The sequence below is a fragment of the Syngnathoides biaculeatus genome, chromosome 3 (assembly GCF_019802595.1).
Source record: "Syngnathoides biaculeatus isolate LvHL_M chromosome 3, ASM1980259v1, whole genome shotgun sequence".
Classification (NCBI taxonomy): Eukaryota; Metazoa; Chordata; class Actinopteri; order Syngnathiformes; family Syngnathidae; genus Syngnathoides; species Syngnathoides biaculeatus.
Genome location: NC_084642.1, coordinates 15,026,795 through 15,047,724, shown reverse-complemented (window position 1 = coordinate 15,047,724; position 20,930 = coordinate 15,026,795). Strand labels below are relative to the sequence as shown.

The 20,930-nt window shown below is 41.7% G+C and overlaps 1 protein-coding gene across 1 annotated transcript in view; it reads right to left on the bottom strand.

The window, feature by feature from the left end:
* The window catches only part of LOC133498086 (semaphorin-4B-like), a 63,480-nt gene that overhangs the window by 27,349 nt on the left and 15,201 nt on the right, over positions 1 to 20,930 (bottom strand). Inside the window, exon 2 of the mRNA XM_061814510.1 lies at positions 18,840 to 19,238. Coding sequence (XP_061670494.1) covers positions 18,840 to 18,951 — 112 coding nt within the window. The 5' untranslated portion in view covers positions 18,952 to 19,238. The remainder of the gene's footprint in view (positions 1 to 18,839; positions 19,239 to 20,930) is intronic.

The following is a 20,930-nucleotide window of genomic DNA, read 5'->3' as shown; positions in this document are numbered from 1 at the left end:
CAGGAAACGTTTTACCTACTGTACCAAATAACATCAGGTGTTCAAATATTTATTTGCAGATGCACCACACAAATAAATCGTTAAAAAAAAAATCATACATTGTGATTTCTGGATTTTTCTTTTTAGATTATATCTCTCACAGCGCACATGCACGTAGAATGAAGATTTCAGACCACTCCATGATTTCAAAGCGGGAGAACTTTCAATATAGCAGGGTGTTCAAATACTTATTTTCTTCACTGTACTTCCATAGTCAAAAAAATGAAGTTTAGCAGAGCTGCTTTGATTTATGTCGGATACGCAGGTTAGCGTTAGCGTCTGATACACGGCGCTAGCTTAATTACTCAGCGAAGTTGCCAATGTTGGTGGGTATTTGTGTTTGGTGACGTTGACATGTGACACACACACACACACACACACACACACACACACACACACACACACCACACACACACACACCACACACACACACACACACACACACACACACACACACACACACACACACACAGCATAGTGGAAGATGCGCTACCTCCCACTGTTATTGTCCTTATAAATGCTCACAATTTTCCCCTCTTGGTTCTGGTTCTTCATGAAAAGATGAAAGCAATACAAAAAAGGACGAACAAATCGATTCCAGCGTCAGGTACGCATGAGATACAGGCGGCTGTTATGCATACACTTGACGGCAAGATAAGCGGCAGCCAGCGAAGCCGCTGCCATCTCAAAGCTCTGCCCATGGTTGTCATGGTAACAAATGATGGACTTGCCATTGGCCTAGTAGTATGTGGGGCTAAAAACAGGACCATTCAGCAAGATGAGAAATACAGCGCTTTCATAAATATTTCTCTGTGGTATTTTGACAAAAGCACGTCAGACATGATATTAACACCTTGGAACAGTTTTAAGAATATCTCTTCTTTGAAGGTTATGATCCTGACAAGTTGCAACAAAGCCTTTTTGGGGGGCGCGTCGCTATGTTTGTGCCCGTATTTGCTTTGCAACAAGTTTGGCTGCACTGCACAGTCAGATGGCCCGATGTAGCTCACGCTCAAAAATTCCGTTGGCAGGAAGACGTTTGCCAAAAAGTGCTTCGAACCACTTGACAAAAACTGATGGCAGCTAATGCAGAATTGATCAGCCGGCAAAGTGGAATCCAGATTGGAGCGGTGTAATAATATGCATGATGTGTAGCACGGTACTTGATACACTACTTGGCTGGGAAGAAAGAAAGTTTTACGTACTATTGATGCCAGTTACCATCCGCGTTTTCGATGGGTTACCATGCATGTTTTTCCATTGGGTTCCTTCATTTGGCAAAGAAAAACATGTCTGGGAATATATATATATATATATATATATATATATATATATATATATATATATATATATATATATAAAATGGAAAGTAAATTATAAAACAATTGTCAGAGGTTAAAAGGTGAAAATGAACATGTAGCATCTTGGATGAGATGCCATCCAAAGTCAGTGGGGTTCCTACGGCAACAAAGACAAAACCTGACGGTTTGAATACGAAATTTGTGAGTGGTATGGTGGCAAGAAGCAACGTGTCGACTGCCTCGTTGACATGTTGACATGTACTCTGACATCTATGGCAAAGACCTTAAAATACCTGAAAATCCAAAGGATTTACTGTACACTTTGGCAGTGACAGAATTCCTCAAAGTTTAAATATTCTAAAAATAGTCAGTGAGTGAGGAGTAGCATGTAGCAAGCCTAAAAAGCTTAAAAAGTACAAAAAAAATGTATATGTCTTGGGAATTTGAGATTTAAGATCTACTTGTGTTCTTCCACTGAAAGGAAAATACGGTACTTGAAAAAATGATCATAACATTAGATATATAGATCCTACAGAAAGCACCAGGTTATAAGCCTCAGCCAGTACATCTGTAAAGGAAATACCATTTTGTACATACATACGCCGCAGCTGTGTAAAAGCCGCAAGTGCCCACATTGAAACGGGAGATATTTACAAAGAAAGACGGTACAGAGTGCGCTAACAGGGCCGGACTGGTAAAAGTCACTTCCTTGGCACATATATTCCACCATGTTTACAAAGGCGGTACACAGAGAGTTTAACGCTAGTGTCGCCACGCTAATGCCAACGCCACGATGCTAACGCTACCGCTAACTGGGCCGGTTTAAAAAAAAAAAAACATACCAGTAAAAATCATGGCAGTAACACGCTAACAGGACTGGACAGGTAAAAGTCACTTCCTCAGCACATATATTCCACCGGTCTCACTCTTACCTTATCCGCTCGAGTGCCCCCTTGTGGCCGTTAGAAAAAATGTGCAAATTAGCCGCATCACCGCATAAGCCGCAGGGTTGAAAGCGTGTGAAAAAATCCGCGGTTTATAGGCCAGAAACTACGGTATATCAAATCAGCAGTGCTAGTTTGTCCAGACCAAGTACAAGTATAAGTACAACAGTATATTGGGTCAAGCTTTGTTCAAAAACACAAACTCATCTTGAAGAAGGTTGCTACGAGTCTCATTCAAATTAAACTTTTTGTACAGTACAAATGGTCCATTCATGCTTCACTTTCAACATCAAACTGGACGTTTTTCTCACCACCAACATTTGACTTCAATGCAGCCTTTAACAGTGAATTTCAAATATGTGGCGTCTCGGTCAAAAAGACAAGGGGCACAGTGAAAGGAGGACACACTACGAGATAAGAGATGAAGAAGACGTAAGAGGGGAGGAAAAACATTGGGAGTATTTGGAACTTCTAAGAACCTCGCTCCTCTCTTTACATGCTAGCCTAATCTGAAGGTCTGCTCTGTTCACCATCCAGCTGGTGCACGGCCATTTTCAAACGTCACCACGGAGGGGCTACGGGACTTCCGTGGAGGAAACAAACGGCCCTCCATTTGAGCCAGCCGCCCCATGGAGGCTCCTTGATGCTGAATCCTCGCTCCTCCGTGCGAGTATAAGACACTTGACATGCTCTCTATTACGTGACAACAAGTTTCGGGTCCTGTTCAAAGTTTTGAGGAGTGAGGAGGTAGGAATGTTGCCTTTAAGGGACTACAGCTTGCGGCTGTAATTTTGACAAATAATAACACAAATGCTGCGTCATTACAGTGTAATCATGCTAAAATCAGTGGCACGGTGGATCAGCTGGTAAAGCTTTGGCCTCACAGTTCTGAGGTCCCAGGTTCAATCACGGACCCGCCTGTGTGGAGTTTGCATGTTCTCCCCGTGCCTGTGTGGGTTTCCTCCGGGCACTCTGGTTTCCTCCCACACCCCAAAAACATGCAACATTAATTGGACACTCTAAATTGCCCGTAGGTGTGATTGTTTGTCTCTATGTGCCCTGCGATTGGCTGGCAACCAGTTCACGGTGTACCCCGCCTCCTGCCCGTTGACAGCTGGGATAGGCTCCAGCACTCCCCACAACCCTCGTGAGGATAAGCAGCAAAAGAAAATGGATGGATGGATAATGCCAAAATCAACTTGAAAAAAAAGTATATATATATATATATATATATATATATATATGTTATTAGGTTTTTATTGTTTTGATTAATGTTATGGATTATGTAATAATTATTGTTACTGTAACCTAACAATAATGTTTAGGATTTTATTTGATTAGATATTTATTTTATTTATTATTATTTTATTCATAAATATTTTATTTGATGAGAAAACAAGTTATAAAACTATCTCAGCATCTTTATTCAATATTCCGATATGTACATCCCAGCTCAAATGATTTGAGAGAGATTTGTCATTGCAGCTTAAACAACACTTGAGAATCAGACTAACCCAAAAAATATAAATAAATAAATAAAGATGGATATTGTTTACATAATTTAAAAAGCTTTTTCCTGGGTAAATGTTTACTTATTGCTTCTCATTGTAAACATTGTAACTGAACATGGCTCCGAAGATAAAACGCTGCTGCCTTTGCCCTCATAAGATTAACGGCTTGTAAACATGAATATTTGCTGCAGTTCAACACACGCTGAAAGTACTTTGGCAAAAAAATCGGGTCTTCTTACATGGAAGAGAAAGCCAGCTGCACAAGGCTCATCTTGTCCAAAGCATGACATTTAAAAGGACTTTTTCGAACCAAAAGCTCTCAATTTGTTGAAAATCCTGCAACATGTGGAATTAGTGGAGAGAAAGCCTGTTGTTAAAGTCATAGGCGGGGACGCAATCCGTATTAACAAAAGAAATCCCCCCAAAAAAATAAAAACACTTCCCGTTTTCTTCATCTGACCTTTTCAAGAACTCTAGTACAATGAAGTAAAAAGCACCCGCACATTTTATGAAAACTTAATCAGTTGAGAACTTTGAGATATTGGGGCTGACCATAATACATAATGGATAAGAAAAAAATCACTTTAAAACAACAATGCCAAGTTTCCTTCAGTTTAAGACCTGTCGAATAAAAAGAAATAAAATATAAAAATAAAAAATGAATACAAATTGACAAAAAAACCCCACCACAATAACATTAAATATTCAAATTTAAAACTTAAAAACAAATAATCACACTCACAATTTAGAGTGTCCAATTAATGGGATGGGAATTTTGGGATGTGGGAAGGAACTGGAGTACCCAGAGAAAACCCACACAGGCACAGGGAAAACATGCAAACTCCACACAGGTAGGGCCGGGATACGATCCCTGGACCTCAGAACTGTGAGCCAGACACCTTAACCAGTCACTCACCATGCCGCCATGTAATAGCAAACATAAAAATAATGAATGATTGAGAAAAATATATAGGGGAAATATATATATATTAAATCTTTCTTCTGATAGAAATGTAGTATAAACCTTTACTAGCCTCTAGATTCTGGCCATCCATCAAAAAAAAGAAAGAAATAAAACAGCTTCCCTGTGGCACATTAACACCTGACGTCGATCACTCAGAGAGAGCATAAAAAGCAGAGGAGGCCAAACTCGTAAAAGCAGCGGCACTGAGAAATGGACATCGTTTAAGGCGGTGGTCGTCCCGGTAACATTGAGCGGTCCTTTCTAATAATAAATAAGTAGCATAAATAAATTGTTGCGTGGCATTTCCTGTCTTGTGGTTGACCAGCGCAATGATTGAGAGAGAGAGAGAGAGAGAGAGAAGAGAGAGAGAGAGAGAGAGAGAAAGAGAGACGCCACATTCATCCATCAGCCTCTTGTTTCATCAGCTGCCTGCCAGCATCAGCTCTTCACCTTTGCTCCATGCCGCACTTATCATCAATACCGCCAGCTGTAATGCGTTCAATTAGCCGCAGGTTGCCAAGGGACGCTTTCTCCACGCGGCCTCAGCCATTACGGCTCCTCAAAAGCGGGAACGGCAAAACATGCGTGGGCCGTTCCTTTCATCTCCCGCAAAGGCTTTCGGCAAGATTTTGGAGTCCGTCTTTGGGAATTTTGGTTCATTTAACCAGAACATGACTTGTGAAATTAAACAAGAAGCTTCTATTAAGCAATTAAATATAATATATATGAAAAAAAAATCATATGACATTGATGCCAATAAAGTTTGGATAAACTCAAATATGATGAAAACAAAATAGAATAAAATAGAACCTTCTAGCATGCAACTATTGTTAGCTATGAAAATATAAAACAAACTCTTTAAAATAAGTTAAATCAAATTGATTCCTACAATCTAATAAATAAAACAAAATAAAATTAGGGCGACTATGTTAAACTTTTCTGTTTAAATCAGTTTAAAACTTCTCAAATGACACTGATGTCCACCAATACATTTTTTAAAGCTTATACTGAACATGGTAACAAATATTATAACAGGGCAAATTCTCAAATTAAAGACAATACAATAATATTAAAGGGTCACCTCAAAATAATAAAATAAAATTGAAAAGTTATTAAAATTGAAATGATTAGATGCTTCTATTAAGGACTTGACAATATGCAGAATATAAAATTTGATTCAAACTTTCCAAAAGAGATCAAAGACATTATGGATGACCCATCCATCCATTCATCATACCGCTTATCCTCACGAGGGTCGTGGTTGAGCTGGGGCCTCTCCCATCTAACTTGAGTGAGAGGTGTGGTACACCCTAAACTGGCCAATCGCAGGCCAAATAGAGACAAACAACTTATTTGCACACACAATCACACCTACGGGCAATTCACAGTCTTGAATTAACGTACCAGGCATGTTTTTGGAATATGGGACGAAACCGGAGTGCCCGGATAAAAACCCACGAAGCCACTAGGAGAACATGCAAAGTCCACACAGGTGGGGTTGAGATTTGAACCCTGGTCCTCAGAACTATGAAGCAGATGTGCTAACCATTTGCTCTCCTTTTCCACCAAGATGACCATTGATGAATAAAATACATAAACACACATTCTACACTTCGCTACATCACGAGACTTTTGGACATATCGTAGGCGTTGACAGTAAATCAGGTGAAATTCAATTCCGGCAGTCTATTCGTTTAGGTGGAAAGGGGAAAAAAAACATAGAACACATGAATAAAGGATGGCAGTAGCAAGTCATCGATCTCAGCATGTGAGCCAGCAAGCGTGCGCAGACGAGCTGCACGACACCCGCATACAGTTGCATTGCAACTCAAGTAATAGAATGTCATCCCTTCCACCAAGACTGTAGTAAATACAGCAATAGTACAAGTATATCGGCGTGACTATCGATATTCGTGCATCTGCATCCGTAATCGCATGTCTGATAGCGCTCAATTTTGATCTGGACACCTTGGGGGAAAAATCCCTCATAGGCCATCGACTTTGCACGCATTACCATAAAAAAAATGCATTTTAATGCAAGCAATAATGATGAAGTCATCTGAAAAAGGAAAAAAAAAACACAACACGCCAACCCATAAAGTGAACCAGATGTTGAGATCTTTGCATGGCACAAAACAACATCTGTACGAGTGCCACATATTTTGCTGGAATTAAATACATTATTGCATATGTCCGGGCGTCTTGGTTTGCATCGGGGCTAAACTGCGGCTAACTGAAATCATCCGCCGCTGCCACTTTGCATTCAAAAGAAAAAGGAGTACATGCACGCACACGCAGCTGCAAATGAAATTCCAGATGTTTTGTATCGTCGAGTAGTACCGAGGGCGGGCGGGGCCGCCGCTAATCGCTCCAACGGGGCCTGACATTGTAAACATGGCTTGCAAGGGCTGAAGCGGTACAAAGAGGCAACGTGCATCTTTGAGCCCTTCATTAGGTCCAAACACTTTGCTCTCACAAAGATTAACACAGAACAACATATCAGTTATGAAATAAATTGTTGGGCAAAGAAAGGACAACTTATCTATCCGAATTTTTATCATGTGGTCATTCAATCAAGAGCTGACTGATTTTCACCTCCGGAAGGGGCGCCAAAGGTCAAAATGAATTTGAAACAAACATCAACTCATACCTCATTTCCAGAATTATTTGGTCAATACAATAAAATACATTATATATTGACAACATTACAAAAAAACCACCGCAATAATAATAAATGATTTATTAGTTGAAAATCTCCCAAATGATTTCAGTTTACAACAAACAACAACAACAACGCATATCTCCTAAAAAAGCAATTGATGAGGGTGTTACTCTCCAATCTGATATTAAAATTGTCATTAAACCCTAATAAAATCACCCCAAAATGTTTCAGGATTAGAAAAAGTAAGTAACAAGGTCATAATTATAAATCTGCAAGCCTTTATAAAAAAGTCCTCCGTGAGCAGCTTTCAAAAGATGCTAATTACAGTCACTGTGATTTGACAGGCGCGTACGTACTCGCGCGCCATCACACTCGCAAATCTGCACAGTCGAGCACGAAAAATCACGCGTATAAAATTGATGAGTAGAAATACATAGATATTGAAAGGCATCGCTCATTTTGTGTAGTCTTGACCAATGTTCCCTCTAGGCTGCGCCACTGCACAATTGCGCACTTGTCGCACACTCAGCGTACGTGAAAACCGATCCGGCGCAGCGAACCCCAGCCTGACGTCTTTTTTTTTTTCTTTTTTTTTTAAACACGGAAGCACTCTGTCTAACAACGAGCTGCTGCTCAGCCTATTCTACTTCCGAGTTTACCTGACACCTCCCCCCTCCGCTCTTAAAGTGGTACACGCATAATTACAAACAGAACACACTCCCACAACTTTATATTTGCGGGCATGACTGGAGGACCACACTCGTAACTTTATATCTGCGGGCGTGACTGACCACACCCATACATTTTTCAAATGTGAGTAACTGACAACGAAATATATCGATCGTCAATATCATCTTAATTTTTCCCGTGTGTAAAATGAGATACACTGAAAAGCCAAAGAAAAAAACAAAAACAAACAAAAAAAAACAAAACAGAGCACCACATTTTTTAACAACTACAAATTAATTAATTTATTAATTTTTTTTACAATTTTACAATTTAAATACAAAGAACTTGTACTTCCTAGTTTACCTCACACCGCCCCCCTCCACTCATTATTACAAACAGCACACCCGCAACTTTATATCTGCGGGCATGACTGGTGGACCACACCCGTAACTTTATATCTGCGGGCATAACTGACCACACCCGTACATTTTTCAAATGTGACTCACTGTAATTAACATTATCAATAAAACCTAACAAGGTGATAGAATGACCAAAAAGCATATTTTAGAACTTGTAAAAGGTCTCCATGAAGGTAACAATAAACAAAAAGAAAAAATCAATTTGCAATACACTCCATTAAGTCGTACTACATATTAAAGGACTTGTTGGTGATTTTCCAGATATATTATTACACGTCAATAAACATAAGGTAATAAGGTGCCAAAACTACCATAATTCGCGGCCTACAGAGAGCACCTGGTTATAAGCCTCAGCCAGTACATCTGTAAAGGAAATACCATTTGGTACATACATACACTGCAGCTATGTAAAAGCCGCAAGTGCCCACATTGAAACACGAGATATTTACGGAGACAGTACAGAAAGAGTTTAACAGGGCCGGACTGGTAAAAGTCACTTCCTCGGCACATATATTCCACTGGTCTAACTCTCATCTTATCCGCTCAAGTGCCCCCTTGCGGCCGTTAGAAAAATGCCCAAATTAACCGCATCACCGCATAAGCTGCAGCGTTGAAAGCGTGTGAAAAAAGTCGTAGCTCATAGGCCGTAAATTACGGTACCTTAAAAACACATTTCATTACTCGAAAAGGTAACCTTGAAGGTAAAAAAAACAAAATCTATGTGCAACAAACGACATCAATTTGAGTATCATATTCCTGAGATTTATGCACACAAGTCGTTTTGAAGGCTTTTGCAGAATCGTGTACATCACATCGAGTCGTGTGTGTGTGTGTGTGTGTGTGCACATCACAGGGAGAGACAGCTGCACCTCATAGATAGCAAGCACAGGCCGGCAGTGCTTTATGCTCAGCGCATGTTAATTAAGCAACACGGACGCTGTTGCATTGTGACAAATAAGTGGAAGCCAGGCACTTGATGAAGCTTAAACGGAGCAATTTAACCCGGTGCAGGGACAACACATGCAAGGATGACTGCAATGACTGCATCGCTCTCAAAGACGACTAATGTGACAATCAGCTCTGTCATTAATGTCTCTCAGGTGTCAGTCGAACAGCATTCGGTGGTACTGGTCTACCGGCGCTGGAAGCTTTGCACGAGTCTGACGCCTTCGTGGTATGCAAGCGTCTTTTTCCGCCACGCAGCGTGTAATTCCCTCCGCCGCAACACAAACAGACGAGACGTGCCCACGCACGCCCGACGACAGGACGTCAGAGGTGAAGCCCGAAAACTCGTGTGCACACACGGGAAGCCGCCGGATGCCGCGTTGTGTGAAAGAATGCCAAAGAAAACGGGGTGCTGATTGGTGCTGAGGACACCGTTGACGGACGGAAAAGAAATATGAGGCATATGTGAGGGGTTGTCACGGCAACCGGAGCCCAGCAACTCAATGAGGTGATGATTGAGTTTTAACCCATTCGTGGGCAGCGTCCCATTTTTGGGACATCATGATTTTCACGCATTATATCCTTCAGTATATCAAAATAGTTAAGTGTTTTAATCTGAAGCCATAATTTGGTATCAGGAGAGGATAACTCATCGTAAGCAGTTAGATTTGTAGATTATAAATTACTCAAGTTATCATGTAACTTAACCATAAACGAAAAAGAACTGTTATTTCTTTGATTGTGACCTGGGTTAAAGTTACAGTAGTTTAAAAAAAAAGGAAAAAAAAAAGCTAATGTAGGTACAGGGAGTCCTCGGAATAAGACTGTCTCAACCTAAGACGATTCGACATTTTGTCTGGCTAATGATTATCCGTGTTTGTGCGCCGCATTTCTCTGCCTCCTTTTTAGACATTATCGCCCCAAAGAAGAAAGCTGTGTCTTTTAGCAAAGGGTTAACCCTTTTGTATTAGGGTTAACCCTAACCCTAACCCAAAAGAAAATCCATGACCATGGAAACGAAGCTCAAGATCATAAAAAGATTGGAGAAAGGAGAGACACCAACACCACCGAGGGTTCAGTCGGTCGACCGTGGTGACAATTATTAAAGACAAAGCCTGCGTTTTAGCGCATGTGATGAAAGGTTCCATTCCTTTGTCGCATACAATGATCACAAAACAAGGGTCTTTGGTACTTTTCGAGATGGAGAGGATTGAGGACGGGGCTCTTTCACAATAGCTAAGCACAGCCTCCCCTTCTTCTTCTCCATCCACCTCTCAGCAGTCGTGCTAAGTACATCATCTTATTTCAATGTATTTGTATTTTAATGTAAATTCTGACTTTAAGTCGCAATTCGAGTTAAGTCACCACTGTAGGAATGGATCTCAGTCGGAGACCGAGGACTCCCTGTATGTGCTAACTCAATTAGTTTGTGGTGTTACACAAATGTCACAATACCAAGATTCTGACTTTAAAACGATACGTTTACAAAGCTGCAATTGGGTAGCAACCAGTTCAGGGTGTACCCCGCCTCCTGCCCGTTGATAGCTGGGATAGGCTGTGGCACTTCCGCGACCCTTGTGAGGATAAGCAGCTCGGAAAATGAGGACATATGCTTAGTATACTTAGGCTAGTATAGTGTAATATATGTATTACATGTGAGTGACGTCAGGAGCTTGCGTCCCAGTGCGTTGGCTGTGGCTTTTCTTGCTCACTTGCGAGGGCATTAGAGTAATTTATTTGCTCAATTTACTTAATTCAAGCAGTGGTACCACTGTATATTTTATTTCTATTTTATTTTTTTCTAACTGCAATAGAGATTTTGAACAGACAAGCAACGCAATCTTGTTGAACGCACCCCCTGAAAAGTGACATTGCCACAGCGGTGAAGAGCTCTCTCTCCCCTCGTCACTTTGCGGACTTGCGACCGCACATCCGCGGTCGCGAATATATTTGAACATTCACAATCCAAGCGGCTTGCACATTCCTGCAGACGGTTTGTGCTGCTTGCTAAGTGCACTCCCCGGAAGCTGCTGTGTGATTTAAGGCCTAAGTGCTAACGCAGCACACAGACCCACTATTGGGCATGCATGCGTGTGTGTGTGTGTGTGTGTGTGTGTGTGTGTGTGTGTGTGGTGACGAGTTGTGTAGTCGTGCCCTTCTGGTTGCAGACACACTGCAGAGAAAGCTGAGCGAGCAAGCGGGCGGTCGGGGGCCTTCTGAACAATGCACGCTGACGGGTTTTCTGCACACGCTCCTCAAACAGCTGGAAGCTTTTACCACCGCACCGCCGCCACCGCTCACTTCCTGTGTCGTTGTACTCAACGCGCACAGCTTTGGTGATAGGTTGTATTATAGCGGCCGGAGGGGGCAGGGTGGGGGGGTCTAAGTTCTGATAACGACCAGGCTTTCTCCTTCAGAACGCGGAATTTCACTCGATTAAGACAAACAAAAAACCCAACCTTCATTTTATTGTGTTAGTCTTTTGGATAGAATTATAAAAATAGCATTTTAGTGTATTGTAATCATCATTAAGCCATTAATTCACCATCATCAACAAAAATCATTTTATGGTTCATGAACTAGTACAGTATTTTCTTTGTCCTCACTAGTAGAATGATGAGGACAAATTATTAGAGCAACTGCATTTTACTAATAATGTTTTTTTTCCCCCATATTGCCGTCCATTACTCTTTTACAGTTCTAAACCGGCTGAGTAAGTGAGTGTGGTAAAGAAGTGAAGAAATGTGTCTAAGCAGGTTGGAACAGCTAGCGGAAGGTGTCTGGTGTTCTATGCGGCAGAAGAGTCTCCGCGAGGATGAAGGGCAAAGTCTATAAAACAGTGGTGAGGCCGGCAATGATGTACAGATTAGAATAGGTGGCGGTGAAGAAACAACAGGAAGCAGAACTGGAGGTGGCAGAAATGAAGATGCTGAGGTTCTCGTTTGGAGTGAGCAGGTTGGACAGGATTAGAAATGAGCTCATTAGAGGGACAGCCAAAGTTGGATGTTTTGGAGATAAGGTTAGAGAGAGCAGACTTTCTTTGGTTTGGACATGTCCAGAGTTAAGAGAGTGAGTATATTGGTAGAAGGGTGCTGAGGATGGAGCTGCCAGCCAAAAGAGCGAGGGAGACCAAAGAAAAGGTGGATGGATGTTGTGAGGGAAGACATGAACAAATAATGAACTCACACCTCAAAAGACAGGGTGTTAGAGAGGAAGATGCATGAAATAGGTTTAGATGGAAAAAGATGACACGCTGCGGCGACCCATAACGGGACAAGTCGAAAGGAAAAGAAGAAGAAGACCAGCTGAGTAGGACATACAGTATTACTACTGAGGCAAAACTACAAGTAGGCATTTTGATGCTACTAGTAGAGTCCGAGATGCTACAAGTGCATGACAGATGCTAATTTAGTTCGGCCTAATAGTGTTCATAGAGCTGCACTGTAGTTTAAGGTTTAAGTTGTGCAAGGTTCAATTACATAGTAGTACGCAAAAATAGGGGGGGCGGGACGATTACTAATAACAGAGTGTATCATTCTCATAGTGCTCTCATAGTCTTAGATGAAGAACACACGGGGTCAGGTACCTTTAAATGGATAGCAAGGATACGCAATAAATACTCCAACAGGTTCAAGTGTTCCGGGATGGGTCCAAACATGGCCACGACCCTAGTGAGGATAAATGGTACAGAAAATGGATGGATGGATGGAAGTTCAAGTGGAAGAAGAGATTGTACAAAGATGTGTCAAAAACAAGATCTACTGAACCTTAAATTCAATTACGGTTTTTGTTACAGAGTTCAATTCATTATCGTTTACCACTTTGGCTTGTGAATACGTATCTGGTACACCCCCCCCCAAAAAAAAAAAAAGGAAAAATGAGTGACGCCTATAACTTATAATTTTAGTCTTGCTTGCATTGATGCACACAAAAGAAAAACATAGAAAAACCAAATGCATTTTTAAATCAACAACAATGATTGGTTTAGAAATACAACAACAGTCACTGTGATCGAATGCCGCATACGTGCCAGCGCACCATCGCAGTCGCAAATCTGCACAGTCGAGCACGAAAAATCACGTGTGTGAAATTTGTTACGCGGAGAAATAGATATTGAAAGTGGTCGCTTATTTTGTCTCGTCTTGACCAGTGTTCCCTCGAAGCTGCGCAATTGCGCACTTGTCACACACACTCTCAGCGCACATGAAAACCGATCCAGCGCAGTGAACCACAGCCTAACGTCTTTTTTTTTTTTTTTTAAATCACGGAAGCACACAGTCTCTGCTCCAACATTCCCCGCGACCCTCGTGAGGATGAGCATAGAAGAAAATGGATGGATGGATGGATGGATGTAACCATTACACACTTGGTACAACAAGCCCCCCCCCCAAAAAAAAATCTCACATCACAAACAATTTACCTTCTTCATTTTTACCTACATGAAGTTAAAAGTCTTGCGAATGGCTTGCCAGAAGATCAACACACTCCCTATGCGTCCAATCCGATCGCTTCGTTGTCTTGCCCCCGACTGCTCTCAGTAAGCAAGGCGCCCATTTGCATGCTCTCTGGTCTCTTGCTATGATTGGCAACGTTTACAGTCCTTAAATCAATTTGAGTGGAAATCCATGGGAACAATTAGTTGGATGGCAAAAACGAATCGACCCGAATGTGGCGTCTTCTACCGTCCAAACGTTCATGTTAACAGAATGTGAGGCTGTGTAATCTACTTTGGACGCAGCAAATTCAAAGGGAAGTTGTCACTTTTGATTCTTGCTAATGTGTTCATTCTTGACAAAAAGTGAACATGGACACTGAACGCTAATAGCGCTCCAAGTGCAAAATCTCCATGGAAAAAAATAAAATAAATAAACAGTGTCTCAATCGCGCAGTCATAAAACAAAATTACTGACTGCGAGATGCTGCCCAGACTTAATGAATCACACATTTTCATCAGGGCTGTCACAAAATCTATGCAAAAAAAAAAAAAGAAAAAATGTAACGCAGCCATCCCTAAAAATGTGTCATTAACCTTGCATTCCTCTCTGTCCACCTTAATTAAGCGCTACAAGGTCATTCCATTCTGCGCCAATCAAGCTGTTGAAATGTGTCAGGACAGAAGCTTTCTCCACATGCTCTGGAGCATGAAAAACCGGGGGGGGGGGGGGAAGAAACCGGCCCATTAAAACCATGCTGCAATTAGGTCCCTGTTGCGGAGCATTGTTGTCGTCAGATGAGAGCGTTTGTGAGCATCACCTGTGCTAGCGGGCAGCTTTTCTTTCGCATCAGCGGGCATGGCCTCGAGAGCTTTTCAAAAGAGACTATTTTACAAATATCATAGATTTTATTCTGTATATATCGGACCACATGCATACTGCGATACACGTATACCTAGTCACCCCCCCCATTCAAATAAAGATAGGGAAGTTTATTCGTGATCTATCCAGATCAATTCAACAATTTTTGAGTTTAAAAAAAAAAAAAAAAATTTTTTTTTTTTTCCCCAATGCACAGTATGGTTGGGTCCATACCCCCCCATGAATAGCGCTGGTCCACTGTACAATGTTCCCTCACATATTAATGAATCACTCCTTCCTCAGTCACCTTTTTGCGGATTATTTTGGGATGTTATTCTTGATTATTTTCTGAAAAACACATTGATGTGCTGTAATTGGGCTCAGGAGAAGGCCTTGTCTCATTTAAAAGTAGTGCTTTGGCACCATGTTGTAATGTTAAAGTGAGAGGAGGAGTCAAAGCTCAGTTTGATATTAAAGTGGTGATTTTGCTGCCATTTTGTAGGAATTATAAGATCTTTTTTTTGTGGCAGCGCTTGGAACACAGTCACGGGGATGACTATTTGCAAAAAAAAAAAAAAAGTAATCAAAAAAGCAAAAATAAAGTACAATATTTGGCAATATGGCCATCTTTATGATTTTTATTCTTAGGAAATGTTAGATGGATCGAGAAAGCCTAAAAGAAAACTAGAAAAAGCACACACTTTCATGCTTGTGAAATTCTATACTTATTCAAAAAGCAAAAGAAAAAGTGTGGGGGGGGGGGGAGAGTATGCTATTCAGCCATAACTTAGTTTTACTTATTTTTGTTGAAGAAAGGTTGCCACCATTGTCATTTTCAAAATGGTGTCTGCTAAAGGAAGGAAGGAAGAAAAAGGATTTGCAAAGAAACACTGGTACCATCGTTTTGTAAATTTTGCCATCATTCTTATTTTCACTCTTGTCAAATACTCTTTGTATCCATCCATCCATTTTCTTAGCTGCTTATCCTTACAAGGATCACGGTGAGTGCTGGAGCCTATCTCAGCTGTCACCGGGCAGGAGGCGGGGTCACACCTAGGGGCAATTTAGAGTGTCCAATTAATGTCGCATGTTTTTGGGATGTGGTAGGAAACTGGAGTGTCCGGAGAAAACCTACGCAGGCACAGGGAGAACAAGCAAAGGCGGGTCCAGGATTGAGCCAGAGATGTCAGAACAGTGAGGCCAACGCTTTCCAGCTGACCAACCGTGCTGCCTACTCTGTGTACTCCCAAGAAAAAAAAATTAAATCAAGAAGAAGTGAGGGAAAAAAGTCCAGGATTTGTGAGGAGCACACCGTGGTTGAAGAGAAGCCCGACGAGGTCATTTCTCCCCGTTCACCGTTCTGCGCTAATCAAGCTGTTGAAATGTGTCAGGACGCAACTTTTCTCCGCATTCCTTGAAGCGTGCAAAAAGGAGTCAACCAAGCCAGTAAAACGGCTCGACCTGACATGCCGCAATTACTTCTCTATTGTCGCGGGCCATTGTTGACGTCGGACGCGAGCATTTGCGGGTGTCACCTCTAATAGCAGCGGGCTCACAGTCTTGATTTCTTTCAGGATGAATGGGCGTGTCCTCGTAGGGTGTTGGGGGGGCGGGGGGGCACCAGAGCGTGAAAAGCACACTATTATTTGGCCCGGACCCCTGAAAACACGGGCGGCCTGCCTCCGCCGCTGTCCGCACACTGCCAAGGTCGCCGGATCAGCGTGCATGAGAGCCGGCCCACAAAATACGTGACATCGTGTGCACTGAGTTCAGATGCTTAAAAGGGGTAAAATAGTATTTGTGGTCCCGTGGGACAGCCACAGCAAATACGCGTAAATAAAGCATTTCAAACCGTGTCGACATGTTTGCCTCTGTAGGAAAAAAAGATAGTATACAGTGATCAAAAGTCGACACACCCCTAGTTTTTCCAACCAAGACTTTCTTTTGCTGATGTGGTTGCACAAGTGTGTGTGCACATCTCTTATGGTATATGGGAAGTGGCTGCGTTCACAATGAACTAATCACTTCAAAAAATGTTAAATGAGAGTTGGTACTCCCACAGCACAATTTTGATGACACGCAAGTAATTTCTGATGTCCTCGTAGGCTTTTCCTGACATGTTTTTTTGCTTCCTAGCAGAAGTCTGAACGTTTTGTGCAAGCACTAACAGCAATTTCAAACTGTTCCTAATTTACTCAAACTTTTGGGGGAGGAGCCAGAACGAAAGTAGCAGCTACTCAGTGTCGCCAAGTTTTCCAAGTATTTAGTGACTTTTATGACCCAAACCGCTACATTAAGATTTGATTGCATTTTGCAAATACCTCCCAAGACCACACGAAAATTCCAGTTTGTGCTGTTTACCAGAGGCTAACGCCAGCAACATTGTTATATCCCATAGTATTAATCTGTGTTGACACTGCAGGTCTCTTTGGATTCTCGTTTTTCCTCACAGGAACTTTCCTTTCCGAACCTATTGGAGAGAGCTGATCCGGATGGTGTGTCAATGCACCCTTTAACCCAACTTTTCCATAAATTACTTCAGACCAAACTTTACAACGATATGGAAACCATATTTCTTTACAGCAGTGATATTTTAAGCAACAGGCCACCAACAAAGTTTAACAACACATCAAGACTAGACCAAAAGAAAACCGTTGTCCTACATAAACAATAAACAATAAATAATCATAATATAAGACAACATAGTAATAGTTATTTTAATAGCTTCTTAATCACATTTTGAGAAAGACTATTAAAGGGAGTGAATTTACACAATGTAAGTTCAGCCCCTGAAGAGATTCTAAACGTTTGTGACAACCTGACTGAAATAAATGCAACATGCACGCGGAGGTGAAAGTGTGTTTTTTTGTACTCCATCTTCGGGATATAGTAGTTCAGGTTGTACCGTGCCTCCTCCCCGTTGAGAGCTGGGATGGGCTCCAGCACTCCTGCGACCCTCGTGAGGATGAGCGGCTAAGTAAATGGATGGATGGATAGACATAAAAGATTTACCCAGTCGTCTGATTTCACACTTGATGAGTGGGCAGAAGCTTCAGAGACCCAATTTTTTATATACAAGCAATTTTAAAGTCCATTTTCCATAATCTGTTCCATTTAAAGTTAAAAAACCCAACAAATGAAATGGACTTCGTTCCACAGGCCAGTAATGTTAGCATATTTGTTATCTATGAAAACAAATGGACGTTAAACTTTTGCTTTTTGGGTGTGCGTAATCTGACAGTTTGTGAAGCAACAGGGAACAAGATAATGTGAAAATTCCACATGCAATAGTATCCGGCGAAAAAATATGTAAACAAAAGGATGGTTTTTAACTTCATGGTGGTGAAAAATCAAAAGGGTCAACTCTTCTCAGGTTCAAAACTTGAACGACTCCTGGTCGACGCAAGCAAAGAAATAAATAAACGTCTCCTGCCTTGAGAGACTCTTGCGATAGCGAGAACCACGCCGCATGCCCGACTTTATTCCCATGATCCTTTGTGCGGCTGTAACGAATAACAGACGGGCTCTCCCGCCGCAGCCCCCGCACAAAAACCCTCCACTCGGCGGACATGAGAGATTAACCCGCTCATTAGGAGAGACGCATGGTGAATGGTAGCGAATGGAGGAAGGACAAAAAAAAAAAAAAGACCTCTTTCCCTGAAAAAGACCACTTAAGGGAGGGAAATGTCTCCCCCTCCCCTCCCCTCCGCTTTTCCTTGAATACAATTAGGACCATACCAAAGGTTTTACGGGGGTGACGTGTTTTACACGGTGTGGGACAGGCTACTTATTCACAATTTCAAGTGTTTTTTCAAAGCGACTGAACAAAATCCATTGAGAACCGAAATGAGATAGATTCTAACAGATTCTACGCTGACCAGCAATACGGCAGCACTCCTCCCCACGGCTAAAGACAACACTGGCTTGGAAACAGGAGTTCAGAACATTCAACGACCGAGTCTCCCATTCTGAAGACTCCATCGTGAATCGGCTCCATTGGGGAAAACAACATCCATAAATGGAATGAGATGGAGAAAGCGTCACAACTTCATTAAAATTGAAACAATGATGTGATTTAATATCCTACTTACTGCACGGAAAAGTGATGCGCGGCCACACGTCGTCGTCCACGGTTGTCGCCGATTGGACGCACAGGGCCAATAGGAGGGCGGCGCCGGCCGGGAGGCAGCGGGCGCCCCACATGGTTAACACGAAAGATGAGTCCTTGTTTTAAGATTCCTCGGATTTCATGAAGCTCCACCGAACTCCCGCACTCAGCTTTCTATCCTTGCTGTCATCTTTGGAAGGGAGGTGGGGGGGAGGCGGCGAGCTAGTGAAGTGCCCTTGAATCGATCCTTGTATTCCCAGAGGTCCTCCTCCACACGGCAAGCAGACTCTTCGCACAAAAACGAGGAATCCTTCCCGGATTAAAGGCCTGCTTGTTTTTTGCCGGCGTAAGTGATCCGTGCTAAGCTCCGAGCTGCGGTCATCTGCGGAGAGAACAGAAGGAAACGCTTTTTTTAAGTCGAATCCAAGAACAGGGCAAATTAAAACTCAGCTAGAACAACATATTCGGTTTGTGACAACAAAAAGAAAAATTTGGCCCAAGATTTGACTGCAAAGCTGAGATTTAAAGAGATTCACAGTCTTTGGCCACTAGGTCTTGATAGAAAAACGTTTTTGTTACCGTTATGCCAAAAACAAAAGGGAGGCCAGTCTTTCAACAATGGCATCAAAATGCAAGCAGCTGGCACTTGATGCACAAATATCATGCGGTAGCGTCACAAACTTTTTTTTTTTTAATCCCCCTGTATCAAATTACGCCTTCATTAACAATCAAAGATGAGGATGAGGAAGCTTGGCTCAACATTTGTGGCTTTGATGAGGATTCATGAAAGAAAACTGTATTTGTATGGAAAGGCACAATGAAACCACCTGCTCGGTGACTTTTATGCGCGTCCACATTCCCTTTGCCCATTTCAATGTATTGATAAGGCCTTAAAAAATACAAATAAAATATAAAACATTCAGGAAACATCAGACAGAAGGGATTTAAATTCAACCTTTCATTTAAAAATGAAGTTTGGCCAAGTGGTGTTCAAGTACAACTTCCACTAATACAGCAACAACTACAATCCCATGATAGACATGCTTCAAAATCAGTAAGATTATTGGGTTGGCGTACAGCCCAAATCGCCTAAAATTTGAAGACAATCTCTCAGAACTAATGGGAGACTTTTTATAGTGAATGCATGCACGCACATATAGTCGCAGATTGAAGTCAAAACCTTTGTAGTTCTTTTACAAGGTAAACATTAATGCGTACAAACTCAAAACTAAAATTTAAATCACAGTAATAAATGTGTCAAAACACGGCAAAAATCAGCATTTTGTGTCACGTCCCAGATCTTGCTTCAAGCATTTTTCTCTTAAAAATCTTCACAAGGTAATATGACTTATCGAAACTGTAATACCGTATTTTTCGGAATACAAGTCGCAACACCCATAAAATCCATAAAAACGAAGAAAAAAAAACATATCCAAGTCGCGCTGGAGTATGTCTGGGGGAAATTTATTTGATAAAATCCAACACCAAGAACAGACATGGCATTTAAAATTTAAATGATGAACAATTTAAAATAAAAATAGAAGGGATGCAACAACAGGCTTAACATTATGCTTACGTTAGATGACAACTGGGAACGTGCCTGATATGTTGACATAACATAAGAGTTATTCCCATAACTATAGCATAAATAACATACTAAGAAGTTTACCAAAACCATCCGTGTCAGTCCAAATGTGCTGTAACTAAAATCCAAGTCCGCCAACTCTTCTACGTCGCTTACGTCAGACTCATCGTCAGTGGCAGTTACAACTAGCCTATTCCAGCATTTCCGAATCCTGATGGAATGGTTTTGGTGTCACAGATGCCAATATTTTGTCAAGCCAATGACTTCCCGGAAAGTTGCATGGCGGATTGACCCGGAAGCTGTGCTCTCCATCCCTTATCAGATACGCGGGCTTAGAGCGCCCTATTATGGTTGTCAGTGTGAAAATAGCAGTTAAGCGACGCGAAAAAAGGATGGACAGATGTAATAATGTGTTAATAATTTCACAAACAAGTCGCTCTGGAGAATAATTGGCACCCCCGGCCAAACTATTACTACCTTAAAATAAGA